Source organism: Rhodamnia argentea, chromosome 2 (genome assembly GCF_020921035.1).
Source record: "Rhodamnia argentea isolate NSW1041297 chromosome 2, ASM2092103v1, whole genome shotgun sequence".
In the NCBI taxonomy this organism is placed as follows: domain Eukaryota; kingdom Viridiplantae; phylum Streptophyta; class Magnoliopsida; order Myrtales; family Myrtaceae; genus Rhodamnia; species Rhodamnia argentea.
Window position 1 is genome coordinate 10,576,451 of NC_063151.1, and position 20,191 is coordinate 10,596,641.

The window sequence follows — 20,191 nt, forward strand, 5'->3', positions numbered from 1 at the left end:
CTATATATGTATAGCTTGAGAAGTTTAATTAGAATTAGGTTGGTGACTATATTGATTATTTTAGGATTGAGTTAGGGCAGTAGATGGAACTCATGTACGTGCATCGGTTCCCCTTGAAATTCAAGAAAGATTTCTCAGTCCGAAGGAGGGAAAAACACAAAATATATTAGTCGTTGTTACATTTGACTTGAGATTTTCTTTTGTATTAGTTAGTTGGGAATGCATTGCACATGATTCGTGTATTTTATCCGATGCACTTTTAAAGCTGAATGTGTCACGGCCTAAAATTTTTCCAAAAAATTTAAACCTCGAATGAACAATGTAGATTCACTTCAATCCCTTGATAATTACAATTTAACCTCAACAGTCACAATAATTTATCTTCCACTTGTATTAATCAAAACCTTATGTAAAGACAAAGGCCTCTGTTTTCGTTGCGCACTCTGACCAAATCCTTAAAAGCAAACAACAGAAGCAATAATCTAAAAGCCCTTGAATGCTGAACTTAACCAATCTATAAAATATAATTGGGGGTGAGTTTAAGTCCAGTAAATGAAATTTCAAAATTTAAGGTAGGAGATCATCCTACTACTCGATCCCTGAGCACAACAACATAACAGCAACCAATGATTTGTCACGTAACACTTATATCAATCACTATGATTCAGTAAATGTCGTTCATAATTTATTTATTAAGCCAGTGATGAGAGGATGAAGGGATCAAAAGCATCTTCATCTACTGTGCCTTTGGAAAAAAAAAAATTCTCACAAAAGACGAAGATGTTCCGACAATGTTGATAACAATGCAACACTTTGAAAACAATTTGGAGAGATTGCATCGGCGATTAAGTCATCGGGTCAAGACAATGTTGATTAATCTATACTCTATAACGGGATGATGAAACTGGATTGATATAATGGATGATTATTTATTTGAGGGTAGCACAGCATCTCCATGAAAACGTGTGGTGGACCCATTTTTCGACTTGCATTTGTTGATTAATAGAGGCCGCAATGTACATTTGTATAAAAAATATTGTCCATCCGGTGCCAGGGATCCGAGCACAAGTATTGCTTTCTCAAGCCTAGCCTCGATGGACTCGGACCCCTAGGGCCCGTACCTAGTTCCCCGGCTACCTGTACTCTAATTACTAGGGCCCAAATAATACATGTCTATTTTGATAATAAAAAAAAAAAAAATTTACTACCAAATGAGAGATAATATTTTCCGGTTCTTTTTCAAATTTCAGCTAAATATTGAAAAATAATGTCATTTTCTGGAAAATATTTTTCTCATTTTTTGCGAAATAAACGGAGTATAAGTATTTGTAAATTTCTCATTTTGTGGGATAATGAAGTAAGAAGTCTTGAACCTATTATGCGAATGTCAATTCAGTCATAAATATTTTAATTAAATCAATTTAGTTATAAACATTTTGACGATTTGCGAATGTAGATTGGATGAAATCACTAACATAGTGGTCCAATCCATGACGGTCGGTGCCTAGATGGACAATTTTTACAATTTTTTTTAAAAAGTTATCTATCCGTATTATTCTTTCTTTCTTTTTAAAATTTTTTCATGATTCCTCTACCGGCCACAAGTGAGGCTGGTGAGGGTTGACCTTGTTGGCCCTTGCTTGTGGCTGCCCTTCACTAAAGCTCTGCGACCGAAGGAGAAAGAAGGAAAAACAAAGAAAAAAATAAAAAAAATGATCAAAAGGAAATTACAAAAAATTCAGAAAGTCTTAAAAGTTGAAAAAAAAAATCGTCCACATCGGTGCCGTCTGTGCCACATATAATTGCTGGTGTCCATGAGAGTAACTTTACGGTCAATTTTGGTAGGAAAGACTACATTAGCAAATCTCAAAAAAATTTCGACAAAAAAAATGGCCAAATTAAAAATTAAAGACTAACTTGGTATGTATATAATAAAGGAAAATTTTCAAATAAAGGCTTGAGATGCCTTTATTTTTTCAAATAAAAGCTTAAAATAAATTTTATTTCAAATAAGGAAAAGAAGTACTTTTTTGCTTAAAAAAGAGCATGATCAAAGGGCGTTTTCATCTTTCTATTTTTTTAATTTTTTTTCTTTTTCTGTTTTTCTCTTTTCCTTTTGCTTTTTTTTTTTCTTTTTCCTTCGTCCCCTCCCCTTCCCAACGTCTTCTTCTGCAACCGTGGACACCTTCATCTTCTTCAACCCCCAACCCTTCGACGCCTTTCTGGCGGAGTACAGCAAGCAACCGGAGCCTTCGTCGGCCACAAGCATGGCGGCAAGGATGCCCCCAACGCGGGTCCTGGCGAGGGTGTGGAAGAAGTCACGATGGAGGTGTGGGGTCACGAGTCCTAAGGCGGAGGGATCTGGTCCTCGAGGAGGACGAGGGCGGCCCCGGCGACAATGCAAGTGGTCCCGCCGCCGTCAATGCAGAGGAGGCGGGTCCGATTTACATGCCCATACGGCTCAGCCGGTGAGATTGAACCCAGTCGAAACGATGTTGGCGATGCTGAGTCCCTGGACTGCGTTCCCGACGAACAGCTGCAACGCTGACTGGAGGACCCCGACAACGGGCAAGCTCGAATTGCAGCTCAAGAGAGGGGTTGGGACCACCAATTGGCAAGTGTTGAGTACTGTGGAGAGGATGCACTGGAGAGGGTCCAACAGGATTCAAAACGCACTATTCTGATTTGTGGTTGCAGAGTACACCACATTGCTTTCGCATTTAAGTTGTACCACTGTATCTGCAATTGCATAAAACAGAATGGGGAAGGACAAAAGTATTCAGTGTAGAAAATCATATTTCTTTTTGGATCAAATCCATCTCGAAGGACATGATTATCTGAACCACGTGAAATAACGATGCCACCCTCGTCTGCCTTAAGGACCAGATCCGCCTCAGGACCTGCGACGCCACGCCTCCGTCGCGACTTCTTCGATGTCCTCGTCGGGACCGGCGTTGGGGGCATCCTGGCCACCATGCTTGCAGCCAACGATGGCTCCGGCCACCCGCCGTAGTCTGTTAGGAAGGCATCGAAGGGTGCCGAAACGTCGGGGTTAAAGAAGATGAAGGTGTCCACGGTTGCAGAAGACGTTGGGCGAGGGGAGGGGAGAGGAAGTAGGAAAAAAAAAAAAAAGCAAAAGGGAAAGAGAAAAATTTCAAAACAAAATTCAAAAAAGTAAAAGGATGAAAAAACACCCTTTGGTCAAGTCTTTTTTTGAAATAAAAAGAGAACTTCAAGCTTTATGTGAAACACAGTCCACTTCGGACTATTATTTGAGAAAACAAAGGCACTTCGAGCCTTTTTTGAAATTTTCACTATAATAAATTTATATATTTTTTAAGTAATTTTACCCTCATTTTGTGACGAAACTGCGGAAGTCTTTTGGTCACAAAGTTCATTTCATCAATATGTGCAATGAGTAAGGGGTGAAATTCGGTCAAGCTACTCACGAATAATTTGGCTTGATTTAATGAATACTCGAGAGGAATCAAGATCGAGCTCGAACTACTTGAGCGTCTCATTCTTGCTTTTCAAGATCAAGCTTAAGCTTGAGCTGGATTTTCCACACAAATTGATTGTACTCAAGTTGAGTCGAAGCGAACTCGAGTATATTGATTTTTCTAGTCGAGTCGAATTCGAACGTTTATTTTAATACTCGTTCGAACTCAAGTTGAGTTTTCGGTATTAAAAGAATTTACGGGTGTTCACATCACTCGAAGATTGGTACCGTTGCGAAGAGCGGATAGTAGAAATTTCTTACGTCGACATGGAGTCCTGAAAAATTGTTCCATTCGTATATTTTTATATATTTTTTATTGGAAGGAAGAGAGATTGTTGTAACATTTCAATTATATCCAAAATTACAAAAAAAAAAAGTGACATGGAAGAGAAGATAATAAATAATAATATCCGAACGTGGAAGGATGAAATGGGCTACAACTAAGTGTGGCCCACTTCAAACTCACGACATGAATCGCTTGACTCACTGGCCCACTAATCCTTGGATACTGCTACTGTGAATTTACTTATTTGCCCTCCTCGTCAATTCTATCTCGAGTTGGATCTTTCTCATCTTCCGAGTTTTCGTTTTCTTTTGTTTCATGTTTTTTTTGCTCCTCAAGAAAAATCCTCTAGAATATACGAGTCTTGACCCGATCCCTAAAACTTGACCCGATCCACCCAAAAATCGATGCGCCTCAACCTAAGTTGGCCGATAAAAGTCAACAACAAGTGTCCAACTCAATCTATATCCAAAATAGGACACGAAGAATAGGAAAATTTTCAAATAAATGACTTGAAATAGGCTTTGTTTCAAATAAGGGCATGAAATGCTTTCATTGTTTTAAACAAGGGCTTGATTAATGATATTTTCATCATCTACTTTTTTATTTCCTTTTCCTTTTTTTTTTTTTCCTCTTCTCTTTTGCCGGTGGTTGGTCTTAGGTGATGGCCGGTAACTAGCAAGGGCCATCGCGTGAGGATCGCCCTCGCTAGCCATAAGCAAGGGTCGTTGAACCCTCGTAGGCCGCAACAAAGAAAAAAAAAAAAATAAATAAAAAAAAAAAAAAAGGATAAATGATGAAAATGCCCTTGGTCAGGCCATTCTTTGAAATCGATTATGGTACTTCAAATTCTTATTTAAGAAAATGAGAGCACTTCGAACTTTTATTTGGAGTTGTTCCTCGAAGAATATGAATCATTTATCATGAACCCGACCCAACTCTAAAATGAAGAAAGATGAACCCGAACCCAATGTGGCCCAAGCCCATGCAAGCCCAAAAACGAAGAGAATTGAATCCAAACCTAATGTGGCCCAAACCCATGCAAGTGCGAAACCTAAACCAAAGTTTTGCAATCGAAATGGCTCGTGTACAAATATGGCCCAAAATCAAATATAATCCGATCGAAATTGATCCAACCCATCCACAAATGTCTTCACCGATGTCAAAACTAAAACAAATTTGTATCTCAAATATTTGAAATCTCGAGAGAATCCAAGACTAGTAATGACCCAAACCGAACTCTATCCGCATTAAAATAATGGACAACTCAAAAGAAATCGACTAGAAATGGTTTGTATTCATGTTGAGTGGTCTTTGACCTTCTTATCTCAAAAGTTACCTCAAAAGTTGAGGTTTTTCCTCATACTTATGAATCAACTATCAACCCCTTCTACAAGAGATATTGGACAATACCAACAATTTCCCTCTCACACATTGGGCTCTGAGTCAGAGGCGCAATACCCCGTATCTCTCCCCGTGTGTCTGACGGGTCCAGATTTGTTGGTAAACCGAGTTCTGATACCAACGTTGGGTGGTCTTGGGACTTTTTCATCTCAAAAGCTAGCTCAAATGTTGAGATTTTTTCTTTATATTTATAAACCTACCACTAGCTCATTCCACAACATATATGGAACAACCCCAACAATTTGACCAAAACCTTAATTGGTTTTTTTTTAATGAAAATGACTTGTATCCAATATGAGCCTAGATCGAATTAACGGGACCAAAATCACCTATCTATTTCCCCCACAGCTAGTTAGATGCCCCAAGTCTGATGTGCACAAGACACAGACATTAGTGAAACCATGGAAATGAAAAGATCCAATTATTGAGTTGCCTTTTAACAAAGCACAATACACAGCTAACAAGCATAATGCAACGCTTAACCCATCATACACCCAATAAGACACCATTATCTTTATAAAGTGATTAGCATACACATATTAGTGCAGCAAATAATTTTATAACATCGGAAAAGTTGTCAATGCAACGGAAATGAGCTGCCTCTACATTGGAAAAATGGGATTTTAATAAATAAATAAATAAACATTGTTTTCCTCCCTTATCAACATTTGCTCCAATTTCTCATTACTATAATCTAGGTGCTTGTGTCTTTCAAAGGACAAACCATATGCGCTAACGATGCTTCATAAAACACCATTAAATCCCAAATTTTTTTGCTAATCGAAAGACTGTCTGCAAATCAAAAAAGTGATCTTTAAGCTCCAAATCCATGCATTATTCTCCTACCAAACTCGAGGTGCATCAATATACAAATTTTGTGCAAAAGACCATTCATCTCTTCTCAAGATAACGTTCTTTTAATTTAATGTATCGAGTCTCTTGATTCGAGGTTCATTGAATATTCGCGTTGGAGAGAAATTAAATGCAAACAAAATTGTCCAGGTCACGAAAGAGAAAATATCAGATTTTACAAATTTTCCATAATAATATAAAAAACTCATGAGCGCAACGTCTATGTTAGAATTTGAAAGAAAAAGGTTCCATCGATGGGATTACATGCTTTTGTTTTGTATTTTGATGAGCTAACTTTATCGACTATTATAAGTACGTTAGTTATAATGATAATATTTCATGTCATGCCTTAATGAAAATAGAACCTAGGTCGATAAATATTTAATTAAATTAAAATGGATAAGAAAATCACAAAATTTTCTCCTTTTTTGAAATTTTTTTAGGGATCACACATGACGAGGAGTTCTCTATATAATTTGAATCTCTAATTTGCCCCTCCTTTTATTTTCCCCAGAGAGTGTAAAGGCAATTACTTAGGGCAAAAGCGAACGTTGGGCATGGTGCTCGAGAGACAATCTTATGTTTGTCTCTTCATCACGATTTGCATAAAAGTGAAATGATTCCGTTTCTCATTTATGTACCTTTTAATCATTTTCTATCATAAATTGGACATTTCTATAAAATGACTTTTGATGAAAAAAGAATTTCTTAAAAAGAATTATTTTAATTTCTTTTTCTCGTACAATTTTAAACAAAAAAAAAGTGAAAGATTACATCCATTCACTTATTGGTGCGTATCTCGTTTCGTACATTTATATAGCGAGCCTGCACTTATATCGAAAGAAAAACACAACGAATTATTCTCTACGGCAATCAAAGGCGAATTGATTTTGTTTTAGAAGTAAGAAGGTGAAAGATTCAAATATATTCCAGGCAGCACTCACTAATGCAAAAGATTAGACACCATAGGTTATGTGAATAATGATCAATAATTGTCAAATAATGTAAGATGGGAGCAAAAAATTGGCAGGTTTGGAATGCTAATGCCGACCATCATATGTCTCAACGCTGAAGGCTAAATATGAATAATGATTGATAATGTTCAAATAATATGAATCATTATTGAAAAAGAAAAAGAAAAATGGTAGCTTGGGGAGGTCTCACATGTAAGGTATCTTTTCTTTAGGGTCTACCGAGAAATTTTTTTTTTGACTGGCATCAATAATTATTGCAGCTCAGTCCCCCAGTTGGACCGGTCATGGTCCAATTCCCAGAGCAACTTAGTTTCAAACCCCATGTCAGATGAGTACACATAACTGAGAAAAATCCAGACTTGCCTCAAACCCACAAAAGAAAAAAGGAAAAATGAAATTGTAATGGTTAAAAAAAAAGCCAAAGGGAGATTCAATTTTGTGCAGGAAAGATGTGGTTTGAATGAACAGTGCACAAGGGGACATGGCTCTATGCCATGGTTTTTGCTGTCACCAATGCCATTTTCTCTGAGCTCTGCTCTGTTCTGACCAATCTTTGGCTTCCGTGAGGGGTGAGAACCCCAGGATAGATTCATAGTTTGCAGTTAAGAAAAAAGATTAGTATTGACAACACATAAAAACAAAAAGAAATTACCACAGCCCAAGAAAATTATTAAACTAAGCACATAGAATATTGCATTGTGCTTGAGCCACCCTGCAAACTCCTTTTGAAGCAATTCTTGTGGGTCTCTCTCTCTCTGTTTTTCTTTCTTTTTCATTGTTCAAAGCCTCTCAGATCTAACCCATACATCAGATTCCCACCCTGTACAGCTTGTTTATTCAAACCGAGAGAGAGAGAGAGAGAGAGAGAGAGAGAGAGATGATTTGATACTTTCTTGTTCGCCTGAGAAGTGAAACAAGTTTGAGAGGTCAGTTCTAATCATTTCCCAACTGTATCTTGGGCACCCATTTTGTCTTGTTTTATTGATGTGTGATGAACTTACTCATGATCTGTCAACGCAAGCCTTTATCTTTGCTTTGTTTGCAATGATTGTGTAGGATTCAAAGAAAGTAACTTTTGATCCTCCCCTCTTTCTTTAACTCTCAAAGTGATTTTAAATGCCATCGATTGATTGTGTTCCAGAGCAAAAAAGCTTGTTGCTGAACGTTTCCCTTTCTCCATGTTGTATCCTTCGACTGAAGCTGATAACACTCGGTCAAAAACCCTGTTCCCGGGCGCAGAGGCACACGGTTCGGGCTTGTGACTTTGCCGCTAGTCTGAAAGAGACAAGGCCCCCACATTGAGAGGTGGAATATCACATGCAGTTGCAGATGAATGACTCCCCTGCTTTGAATGCCACTGTTGCATTACATCTTCTTGCGCCAGAGTCTCTTGCTTTCAGCCACTCAAATTGCATCATCTGTGAGTATAAGATGTTGGAAAGAATCCTCAGAACATGCCCAGTTTCTCTCTGGAGAAAGGCCCGGTGGATGTGAAAGCTTTCTCAACTTCAGAGCCTGTGGGGGCTTTTAAAAATTGCATTTTGCGAAGTCGGTAATGCTTAGAAGAAGATAAGTGCAGATCCTTAAGAGGCAGTGAAGGGAAGATTCATTTGACGTTTGAGGATGGACTTGGATGATAAACCAGTCAAACCCTCCTCCAGTCTCTTCAAGGATGCTCTAGCACATGGGGTTTCAGTTTCAGCCGCATCAGAAGACCATGTAATCAACGCAGGCCTCACCATCAAGATTGTTAATGCCAGCAAAAACTCTGGTAAGGATATCTTGGCATCGATTGGCTATAGAGTAGAAGAATCACTGTGTGCAAACATAAAGAGCTCCATTGAATCATACCAGTATAATTCCCCCTCCCTTGTGTCCCCACCCTCATCAGCATTTGTCTCAGCCTTGCAATCTCCATACATATCTCCAAGGGCCTTGACACCAACGGCCACAAATAATCCCGCCCCAACGGAGGACCCCGCTCCTCCAGCACATCCATCTCTGCCGGGATCGTTCCATGGCACCGGGTCGCAGTCAGATGACATCCCGAGCAGCTCCTACACTCCCCCATCTGACCAATACGAATTCTCCGATGACCCTTATGATCCTAAGCTCAAATTCATCACCTGCGTCTCTGACCCGGCGCCACCCCGAGTTTCATTCTCCTTCCCGGTCCCACGGATTTCCTTTGGCAAAGGGGCGCTTTCTCCGGCTGCCAATGCTAAGCTGAGGAGCTGCGATGTGTTCATAGGCTTCCATGGGCAGAACCCGAATCTGGTGAGGTTTTGCAAGTGGCTCAAGTCAGAGCTTGAGCTCCAGGGAATTGCATGTTTTGTGGCCGATAGAGCAAAGTACTCAGATGGTCAGAGTAATGAGATTGCGGATAGGGTGATTTGCTCAGTGACATTTGGAATAGTGGTTGTTACCGGTTCCAGCTTTATGAATCCTCTTAGCTTGGAGGAGATAAGATTCTTCGCTCAAAAGAAGAACTTGGTTCCATTGTTCTTTGACACGGGCCCCGCTGAGGTCACGGGCCTACTCAATTCCAAGACGACTGATAAAGAATGCAGAGAAGCCATTGATGGACTAATCAAGTGCCACGAGTTCAAGCTTGAAGCAAATGAAGGCAATTGGAGAAGCTGCATAGCGAGGGCCGCCAGGAATTTGAGAGCGAAACTCGGGCGCACAAGCGTGGCCGAGAAGGACGTCGAAGCATTTGAGGAAATGCCCTTCCCAAGAAACAGATATTTCGTCGGAAGAGAGAGAGAGCTCACGGAGATTGAGAACGCATTATTTGGATCTGGGAATAGTTTCGAGCAAGACTACACGATGCCCACTACTAAAGGAGAAGCGAGTGGGCAATCTGAAGGGCTTGCAGATGAGGAGAGCGAAACGACTACGACGAGAGGAGGAAGATTCATCAGTCTAGACGTGCAAAAGTGCAAAGAACCAAAGTTGGAGGCTTGGGTAGAGCCAGCTTCGGGAAGGAGCTCTTTGAAGAGGTTGAAGTACAAGAAGTCGAAGAGCGGGAGCTACAAAAGCTTAGGCAGCAGTGTGGTCTGCCTCAATGGCGTTCCTGGCATTGGGAAGACAGAGCTTGCTCTGGAATTTGCTTACAGGTACTCTCAAAGATATAAAATGGTGCTATGGGTGGGTGGCGAGGCTCGATATTTTAGACAAAATATCTTGAATCTATCGCTCAATATGGGCTTAGACGTGAGCGCAGATGCTGAAAAGGAAAGAGGACGCATCCGAAGCTTTGAGGAGCAAGAATTCGAAGCGTTCAAGAGAGTTAAGAGAGAGTTGTTCCGTGACATGCCTTACTTGCTAATCATTGACAATCTGGAAACCGAGAGTGAATGGTGGGAAGGTAAAGATTTGCATGACTTGATTCCAAGAAACACTGGGGGATCCCACGTGATCATAACGACACGGCTACCCAAAATCATGAACTTTGATTTGATACATATTTTGCCTCTGCCTTTGTCTGATGCGACAATCCTAATGGGAGGGAGAAGGAAGAGAGACTATCCCGCTCAGGAGCTCGAGGTTCTGCGGAAGTTTGATGAGAAGCTGGGGAGGCTGAGTTATGGTATGTGGATTATCGGATCCATACTATCTGAACTTGCCATTTCCCCATCTGCACTCTATGAAGCAGTGAACCAAGTCCCGTTTGATGGCTCTTCTAGTAACACTTCCTATGTAAGCCTCAGCGATGAACACTACTGCAAAAACAATCCCTTCCTTGTTAAAGTCCTGCTCTTTTGCTTCAATATCTTAGAGCAAACCAGTGTAAAGAGGAACCTTATGGCATCAAAAATGCTACTTGTTGGCGCTTGGTTTGCCCCGGCACCTATCTCAGTGAGTCTGCTCGCCTCAGCTGCTAAGAGTATGCCGGCCAGTGGAAACCAGTTGCATTGGACCAAGTTGTTCGGTTTCAGCTGCGGTTTAGCACCCAAGACCTGGAAAAGCGAGGAAGATTCAGCTGTCCTTCTAGTCAAACTTGGGCTGGCGCGAACAGCTAATAGGCAACCGGGGTACTGGATCCAGTTCGACCCCATAACTCAACTATTTGCACGAAGAAAAGATGGTTTGCTCGCTGCCAAAGCAACAGTTCAAGGCATGAGAAAATTCAGCAATCCGGTTCTGAACTCGGATCACCTCTGGTCTTGTGCATTCCTAGTCTTTGGATTTAAGTCTGAGCCCCCTCTAGTCCAACTGAAGGCAATCGACATGGTTTTGTTCATCAAAAAGACGGCCTTGCCCCTGGCAATCAGGGCATTTACAACCTTCTCGAGATGCAACTCAGCATTGGAGCTCCTCAAAGTGTGTACGAACGTGCTCGAGGAAGTGGAGAAGTCGTTCGTATCCCAAATACAGGACTGGTGCCACGGGTCACTCTGTTGGAAGAAGTCCTCGAATCCAAGAAGCCAAAGGGTAGACGAGTACGTGTGGCAGGACGTGACGCTTTTGAAAGCTGCGCTCTTGGAGACCAGAGCGAAATTGCTGCTCAGGGGTGGTCACTTCGATAGCAGTGAAGAGCTGTGTAGGACTTGCGTTAGTATTAGGACGGTTATGCTCGGGCATAACCATACCCTGACCCTCGCTGCTCAAGAGACATTGGCCAAGCTAGTGAGGATGAGAAGCAAGATCTGACAGCTCGCTCTCAACGGAAAAACAGAGCCAATGTTCATGGTCGATTGAGCTCAGTTTTGTTGTGAAAAACACTGTAACCACGTTAGTTTAGATGCAAGATCATCAAGAGTCCTCACTAACACTTCCACCCTTGTTAAACATTTCTTTCACATTGACGGGAATAGTAGTTTTTCGTTCATATATTCTCCTGCATTCCTTTTCTCAGGAAACAGAGAAAATCAGGAGGGAGGAAGAGAGAGACTAAGAGCACACGAAGCTTATCGGAACTCTGTACCACCTCAAGCATCTCCGACATAGTTGTCTCCCACATACTGATGCGTATTTTAGCTGTTCGGACTCCGTATTCCCCTTTTTTCCCCGTTTTTCAGTGGAAGAGATGGAAGAAGTCTGAAACTAATATATGCACATGTTCATGTTCCATTGTTATCTGCAAGGTCCATAGGCAACAGCCATAACTGCAGAGGGTGAGAGGAACATGAACATTACATTACATTTCACATCACACAAGTCAAATGTTTTTGTTTCCTCACGAATCAAATCACAAGTCAATCTTGATGCAGCAGCTAAAAACTCAGGGAGTCCTCAAAATTTTTCTAACGCAACAATCTCAATCCCATGACCATTTCCAGAAAAATGAGGATCTCAATCTAAATGAGAAAACCAGCTGAGAAAATTACAAACTATAAGTCAAAGTCAAACCCTTCTTAGGGGGAACAAACAACCCTTCAAATCCACACCTAGTCATGCCTCAAACCAACCTCAAAACTTCTGGTTTGTGCCAACCAACCACCACAAACAAAACCAAGAACAAAAAAGTCAACCGCACTCCACCAGTCAAGACCCGCAGGAATCGATCATTCTCAGCAATTTTCACTCGATCAAACAGTCTCCAAGTCCCGTTTTCGCAACACCTCCACGATCCACGCTGTGCCCGAATCCGGCTGATGACGCGGACCCGACCCGCGACCCCATGAGGCCTTGATAGACCGCTTCGTTCTCATCAAGAAACAACCCGTTGGGGCTCCTCAGCACCCCGTGGACCCCACAGAGCAAAGACCCGGCTCCGATCCCGATCACCAGATTCTCCACACGACCCACAAGCCAGATCGCCGACAGCGACACCAGGACGAGGGCACACAGTATCAACCGGTCGTTCAATTGGTGACCCGAGACCATCAACGGGTCTTCCCTGAAGAAATGGAAGACCAGCCAGAGGGCGAGCACGGAGGCGAAGACGATCAGAGAGAAAGGGGCCCCGATCAGAGACACGAGGGCGCACGAGGCGATCACGACGGCGTAGTTGACGCGGAAGTAGACGGAGTTCTTGTGGATCCGGGCCAGCGCGGAGGATACGGATCCGGGCCGGTCGAATGAGCCGGCGGCGACGAACTCGGGCCAGGGGCGGTTGCGGGAGATGGTGGCGGAGAAGTTGTGGACGGACCGAGAGATGACGTCGGAAATGGAGATGGGTATGGTGGTGTAGGTGGCGGCGCCGCCGGGGGTGGAGGCGGGGGCCTTGGGGTGGGCTGCAGTTGGGGGTTGCATTGGGGAAGGTTGGTGGGGGCCTGTGCTGACTGGTTTGACCTCAACGACCGTTCAAACTGTCCAAGCCTCTCCTCTTCCCTTGTGTTGTGATACGAAAGACTGCTTTTTTAATTGTGGTCAAACATAGCCAAGAATTTGACCCAAAAAAAACAAAACATTAGTCAAGAAAAGTTTGGATAACGGTCTAGAAAATTAGTTGCTTCAAATGAGATCACTATTCAAAAAGAGTACCATGATACAAGGGATATAGATCTCGTTGTTCTTTTTCTATGAAAATTGGAAAAATTTGACCCTCCATCACAACATGGTGAACTATACTTTGATCAGGGCGCGGGGCAGGTTGATACCTAGCCTAGAAACCTTTGATCGCGCCACATTCCCCTCTCTCGAGTCATGAGAAAGGCGCCGTATCTCCTCCCCCACCCTCTTTCCTCGTCGCCATTGCTAGATGCCGCGGCCAACACTTCCATTCACTTGTCTTCATGGCTGCGACACTGCCTCATTCCTCTAGCCCTTATGTACATGTACCATTTTTCCTGAGTTGGTGCAAAAACGTGCACAGAGCTCGTCCTATCTCCAGCAACGGAAAGGCAAGGCGATGGTAGTTTACATGTTTACAGGATTGAAAATGCAAATTGTACCCAATCAACCAAGGAAAAGCTAAGCAGAACATTCAAATGGCTCAAAACACCACCAGCTACACTGCCGCCCAAGGACCCATGTCCTGTACAGGAAAGCACTATGGCGATTTCAACTCTTGACTATATAGAGTTGTCCATAGGAGAAAGCAGAAATATATAAGTGTAATGGCATTATACTTTCGACTTGGATATTGAATTCATTACAGCACACTTGATTATCCGCAAAGATCCGGAAGTGCTCCAGAATTACATCCCACATTGCCTTTCTCTGACCCTTCAAACAAAACCAAAAACCCCGACTATAGGCATCATCAGACTTGACATTGAACAATTTGTAACCGTTATATACCCAGTAAAGTCCTGATCATTTGACAACCAAAGTGATGCGAAAAGCCTTCTCAGGCTCACCCTTCAGGACAAATGAGCAGAGACCTTTTTTTTTTTTTTTTTTTGGGGGGGGTAGGGGGGGAGGGAGGGAATGAGAAGAGACTTGACAAGACTCATCACAACAGAGTAATTGGTACTCGGTGCACCATTACTTTCTTCTCCGTTATTAACAATCGGGAAAAAAGTAAATAACACAATAATGACATACAGATGCAGAGAAAACTCCATGCTTAGCCTTTTGTTCGGCTTTTCTTTTCCTCAATTCCGGACTGAGAGAACCTGTGTCGAAGAATTTCCAAAACTTCTTCCATTTTCACGCCTCTGGCAGCCAGAAGAACCATGGAATGATAAAGCACATCTGCCATCTCTGATGCAGTGCGTTCCTTGTCTTCGTTCTCTTCAAGCGTTCGACACAACTCATCTGCCTCTTCCCTGGAAATGAAGCTTAGGTCTTAGGAACAATTATTCGACCCATAGTATTGACTGCTGCAATTTCCAGATTAATACACCAATGCACGTTTTTTCTATCTTTCACCTACCTTATCTAACAGAATATTAAGGTCCATAAAAATTACAGCTGCAGGACAAGCTACAGAAATAAAAAGCAATTAGGAGAAACTGTTGGCTTTCAGAACTTAATCAGCCACTTTAATCGTCTTTCTCAAGAAATAGAGAACCTCAAGAAACAGAACTTCAAGACAGCATAAGATTGTCATTAGTTTCTCCATAGTACCTGACTTTTGAGCATAGCAACTTGTTATCAAGTAATAAGCGTTTCGTCCAGGAGGGCTTCCCATCTTGTGATTCTGCCGATTCAGCTTTTCGTCTTGAGATAGTAGACTCTAATGAGTACAAGGTAGACAAAGCCAGTTCATTTCTCATGACCTAGCACCATTTAATTTATTCTCATTAGATTTCAGGACCTAGCAACATTAATTAATAGATTCACAAAAGTATAGCGTCATCAACCTGGGATGGTTCCAGTATATCCTCTATCGATGAGAAATAGCATGTCTCAGACCCAGTGTGGCAAGTGGGTCCATCAGGTTTCCCGAGATATATTATCTGGAAAAGAAAACCAAACGCTTGCTTGAACTAGATCAAACAAGACAAAAGGTCAATTAGAGAGAAATGACAACAACTTTAAACTTACAGAGTCTCGATCACAGTCGAGAAAGACATCAGATATATTGATGAAATTCCTAGAGGTTTCTCCCTTTGTCCAGAGACGTGATCTGGATCGGCTGTAAAATGTAGCCTTACGAGAAGAGATTGTTTCAGCTAATGCATCTCTGTCCACAAATCCTTGCATCAAGATGGCTCCGGTGTCTACATTCTGAGCTATTGCCACAGCCAAACCTTTATCATCCCATTTTACACTGTCTAACAGTGTGCCCACCTACAAGAATCTATTAAATTTTCATTCACAAATTCCAACTCACTTGATGGGCAAGACTCATAGGATAATACAAGAAAACAGAACATAGATGTTAAATAGATATCCCATCAATTGTGTATCAATGAAAATAGCAATATTCCCAACATAAAAACTATTCGAAGCAGATTCATGTGTAACTTTCCCCAAACAACTGTACATATACGTATGTTTTTCCACAACAGAAGACAATGTATCCAAACCTATATTTTTCCAAAAATACTTCGATTGGGTGACATATGTGAACAATATGGAGTCCAGATGTAGCTCGAAGATAACTGAAGCAAATATCATCGGGCAACGATAAACACCTTCAAGAGACATTAACGAGACAAATGAGAAACCCACCCGTCGGGTTATCCTCTCCATCTTTTCTTTTCCAGACTAGTAACGACATCTACCAACCAAGAATGGTAGTCATCTGACTAAGTCTGGGTCCCCATTCTGAGCTATCGCCCAAGCCAAACCTTTATCATCCCGTTTTACACAGTCTGACAGTGTGCCGACCTACAAGAATCTATTTGCGAATTTCAACTCACTTGATGTACAAAACCTAAAGCAGACAAAGCAAAAGAAAATACAAGATAAAACAGGACATAGATGTCAAATTAAATTCCCAGAAAGAATGTATCAATTCATGGCCAACTTAACAGTTGACCTACTAGAAGCTGATTAGTGTGTAACTTTCCTTTAGTGGATATGCAGCATAGATGCACATATACATATGTTTTGATCCACATCAGAACACATTGTATCCAAACCTACATTATCAAACCTATTACACTGGGGGTGAAACAAGAGAACAATATGAAGTCCAGATGTAGCTCGAAGATAGCTGAAGCAAACATCATCGGGCAACGATGAACACCTTCAAGAGAGATAACAAGACAGGTGAGAAACCCACCAGTCGGGTCATCTCCTCCATCTTTTCTTTTCCAGACAAGTAACGACATCTACCAACTAAAAATGGTAGTCATCTGACTAGGTCTGGGCCCCACATTCCTCACATACAAAATGACCAAACCCCACAATAATACAAAACCAAAATATTAAAAAGAAAAAGACCTCATCAGCATGGGTATAATCACCTAAATTACTGAAATTGCCAATGCTTTAACACTTACTAACACTACATGTACAACAATGAAATGAAGAAGCCCAACAACCCAAAAACATGTTAATTACCAGCATTTAGGCCACACATACCAACCAAAAAAAATTACATTCAATGAAATGCTAAAGTAGCAGCATTTACACAGCGTGAGGCAATGAACTATCCCACAAAGAAAGATACAGCGATAACCCATCACCGGCGCCGTACGTCTCATTCGAAACAGTCGAAGAACATCGAGGCCGTAAATAGCCAGACAACGACACCATCACGGAAAGCTCCGACATATAATCAGCCCGAGGTAGTGGTACACACTGAAGTACCTTGCTTTCACGGGAGAGATCCTTCCCCGACAAGTTTGCCGAAGCGAATGCCACGTGACGCCTCTTCCTTCTCCCGCTATAGCAACAGCCCGAAGCTCCCAGAGCGGGAAGCCTCGCGGGTTGAAGGCGGAGGGAAGACCAAACCACCATGTTCACGAACCGATAGAAGAGAACGAGCCAACACCCTCCCTCACCACGGAACCGACATCGACGTAAAAGAAGGAACGAAGCTACAGAAGAAGCGTCGATGGAGATTCTGATGCGTGAACTGGAGTGGCAATTGAGGCGGCGGAGATGGGGAAAAGCTCTACTTAAAGCCGCCATTTTTAGGGTTTCTATTGAAGAAAGGGCTTTTCGCGATCTATCTGGGCTTTTGAAGGCCCACTGTGGCAAAAATCAGGCTTTTGGCCCAAATACATTGTACACTATATACCTATCAAATTCTTTTTTTTTCTTTTTGTGTCAAGAATATATCTATCGATTTATTATGCTAGCAATCTATTTTATATCCGATTATATAAATCAAGAGCACCTCCTACTTTTATGAGATCTTAATCATTTTTTCCATCCTCAAATGACCTCTAATTACTTAATTTACGAAATATCACATCCACGGACAAATGCCTAGACTAATAAATTTACCTCGTATCTCGCATTTTTCTGTTATAAAATAGTGAATCTTCGCTGTCTTTCAACAGTCACGCAAGAAATGTTCAAACCTTTAAAATAATTTTCTCTTTGCAATGCGTGATTTCGTCGTGTATTTTTTCGATTTCTTTCATCCGAATATTAGTCCACTCATCAAAAACTTAAATTACTCTTATTTTCGATATAGAGGTTTAGATACCAAATTGAATATTTCTTTTGATTGAAATTTGATATCTTTGGGCATTTACCTAATAGATAAATAAATCTCCTACTTTCCATCGAGCACATTCTCACATTTGAAATTCATGTGGGCATCGATTCTCCTGCTAGAAAAAACCTACATCCACCTCCTCTCTAGCATGCATGGAGCAAATGCAAAGCATCAAGTATCTACGTTAATTATTGAATTTTTAGTGGAAGGATACGTATCCCGAAAAATAGGGAACTTGAATGACAAAATCCTAACCCCAAATGGAAATCAATATATATATTGTGATAAACTTGTATCCCATAATTAATCCACTTTTATTGGCAATGTCTAGCATTTGAACTCCGATGTTAAGCGTGCTCATCGGGATAGGCGATCTCATAAGAAAGAGCACCTATCTCAAGGCTAAAAGACAAAATCGCAAGATTCAACACAATCTCAAGTGAGTTAGACCAAAACGTCACAACATACATATACGCGACCTTCCTTTGCCTGCTTTTTTTTTATTAGCCTAGAGCTTATTGAAATGTTTGATGTGATGATACCTTTGTTTTGTTGCTGTTGTTGTTTTTCTCTTGCAAGTATGAGCATTAGATGATCAAAGAGAAACCTATAAAATCAACGAGCCGCAAGTATCTTGACAAAGGACTATGTTCCTCTTACATCTCGACTAATTGATCCACATATCGGTTTCATAGGCATGCCACATTTGACGGGTTTCGTGGAATCATACCTTGAATTTCTATCTATCGAGATTGCTCCAAGCATCGCATGGAGAAGGATAATTACATCGAATCGTACATTTTCCAAATAAGGGGTAAGAACAAAAAAAAAAATGATAGGTGTGCAATTGATAATCGAGTTAACTACGTTAATTGCCATTGCCCTAAAAGAATTGAGAAGTAACGTGAAAAATTTCATTTGTGATACTTGGTGCTTTTGCTCTTGTTCAATTTCGGCGCTACAAGTTCAAGAGTGGAAAAAAAATTTCATAGTGGCCCTCGCACTTATTATGAGTTGACCCCTCACTTTTTATTTATTTATTTTGTTGCAGTTTCCTTTCTAAAGTCTCGAAGTCGTTTGCAATGTCTCTTCAATGCTGGCTCTAGCCACTTTTCATATAAGGCCTGCACTTATAAGTAATTTTTCAAATCAAAACCATACCGTAGAAATAATTAGTCAAATGACGAAATTGTGTATTGCGTTTTCATTGTGGTCTCCAAACTTTGTCCAAAGTTATAAAGTTATCATTTGGAAAAAAATGGGCCTCAAGGGGGATACTGCAAAAATAGAAAAGTCAGGGGGCACTTTGCAACAAATGCCAAAATCCCGGGTCGAGGGGAAATTCGGGCTAGATCATGCTGGGCGGGCTTTAGGCCTCAAATGAATTTTTATTCCAAGTTAATTATTACATTTTTGATCTGTTATTTCAAGTTAATAAGGTTGTCAAAACTTACGTGGTCACGTCGATGCATACTAAACATTATTATAGTAAAAGAACGAGAAAAAAGAAATCCACAGATTATCCAAAAAAATCTTGCAAAAACAATAAGAAAACGAGATTAGTGATCTAATCTCACATGGGCTGATAAAAATGTGGCATTAGCTATTAAAGATCAAACTATAAAAAAAAAAAAAACTCCGTCTCAGACATAAAAAGTTCATTTTTATGGATTTTTATTAGGTTCACTAATCGTGTTAGAACCAATTTAAACATTGAAAGCTACGATGCCACGCCAGTAGATATAGATGGACGATCTAGATGCTTCCACGTCATCTCTTTCTCCATCCTACGCACAAGAACCACCTCTTGCAAGTTGCAAACACCACCACCAGTTGCCGTCCACAAACCGAGCACCCCCCCCTCCTGCCGCCGCCAGTGGGCAACCACTCGGTCGTCAACCGCCGCCTAATCAACCGCGACAACCGAAGGCCGCCGCCAACGGAGCAAAAACACCGACGCACGCGACTGGGTGGGAGGAAATTACAAGCAAAACGAAGGGGGGCAAACGGACGGGCGTCAGGTCCTTTACGGAGCGGAAATCGTTCACTTCACTTTCGGACAATTTAATCACCTTGCACATGAATTCGTACCGCAAGTGGGAAGCTGGCGGCACATAATAATTAATGATGTAGAAAGACAAAACAAATAATATATATATATATTTTTTGGGTGAAATTTCTCTTGGACACAGAAACTCGCCATTATAAAAGAATAATAATTG

The 20,191-nt window shown here is 41.3% G+C and overlaps 3 protein-coding genes across 4 annotated transcripts; 1 reads left to right on the forward strand and 2 right to left on the reverse strand.

Moving 5' to 3' along the window:
• The first annotated feature begins 7,504 nt into the window (after positions 1-7,504).
• On the forward strand, positions 7,505-11,847 carry LOC115754168. Its single transcript, XM_048274400.1, has one exon. The coding sequence runs from the start codon at positions 8,636-8,638 to the stop codon at positions 11,666-11,668; it is 3,033 nt and encodes a 1,010-aa protein (XP_048130357.1). The 5' UTR covers positions 7,505-8,635; the 3' UTR covers positions 11,669-11,847.
• Positions 11,848-12,357: 510 nt separating this feature from the next.
• On the reverse strand, positions 12,358-13,290 carry LOC115754169 (PRA1 family protein G2). The gene has a single exon (XM_030693130.2). It carries the CDS (start codon positions 13,211-13,213, stop codon positions 12,539-12,541), a length of 675 nt encoding a protein of 224 aa, XP_030548990.2. The 5' UTR covers positions 13,214-13,290; the 3' UTR covers positions 12,358-12,538.
• A 708-nt stretch (positions 13,291-13,998) lies between these two features.
• On the reverse strand, positions 13,999-17,460 carry LOC115754157 (histidine biosynthesis bifunctional protein hisIE, chloroplastic). 2 transcript variants are annotated; one of them, XM_030693119.2, is made up of 6 exons: positions 17,111-17,460; positions 15,395-15,640; positions 15,211-15,306; positions 14,975-15,126; positions 14,345-14,673; positions 13,999-14,286 (listed from the first exon to the last, which is right to left on the reverse strand). In XM_030693119.2, the coding sequence occupies exons 1-5, from the start codon at positions 17,432-17,434 to the stop codon at positions 14,472-14,474; spliced, it is 1,020 nt and encodes a 339-aa protein (XP_030548979.2). In that variant the 5' UTR covers positions 17,435-17,460; the 3' UTR covers positions 13,999-14,286; positions 14,345-14,471. The 2 variants fall into 2 exon arrangements, with proteins under 2 accessions (XP_030548979.2, XP_030548980.1); XM_030693120.2 differs by having other exon boundaries at positions 15,395-15,650; positions 17,111-17,245.
• Positions 17,461-20,191: the final 2,731 nt, after the last annotated feature.

Bases quoted from the DNA above. Each gene is read 5' to 3' on its own strand.
- LOC115754168 (XM_048274400.1), top strand. From the start codon at position 8,636: ATGGACTTGGATGATAAACCAGTCAAACCCTCCTCCAGTCTCTTCAAG.
- LOC115754169 (XM_030693130.2), bottom strand. From the start codon at position 13,213: ATGCAACCCCCAACTGCAGCCCACCCCAAGGCCCCCGCCTCCACCCCC.
- LOC115754157 (XM_030693119.2), bottom strand. From the start codon at position 17,434: ATGGCGGCTTTAAGTAGAGCTTTTCCCCATCTCCGCCGCCTCAATTGC. The intron at 15,641-17,110 runs GTACTTCAGTGT...AGATTCTTGTAG, and splicing joins ATCTCTCCCGTGAAAGCAAG to GTGGGCACACTGTTAGACAG. The intron at 14,674-14,974 runs GTACTATGGAGA...CTTCATTTCCAG, and splicing joins TTGCTATGCTCAAAAGTCAG to GGAAGAGGCAGATGAGTTGT.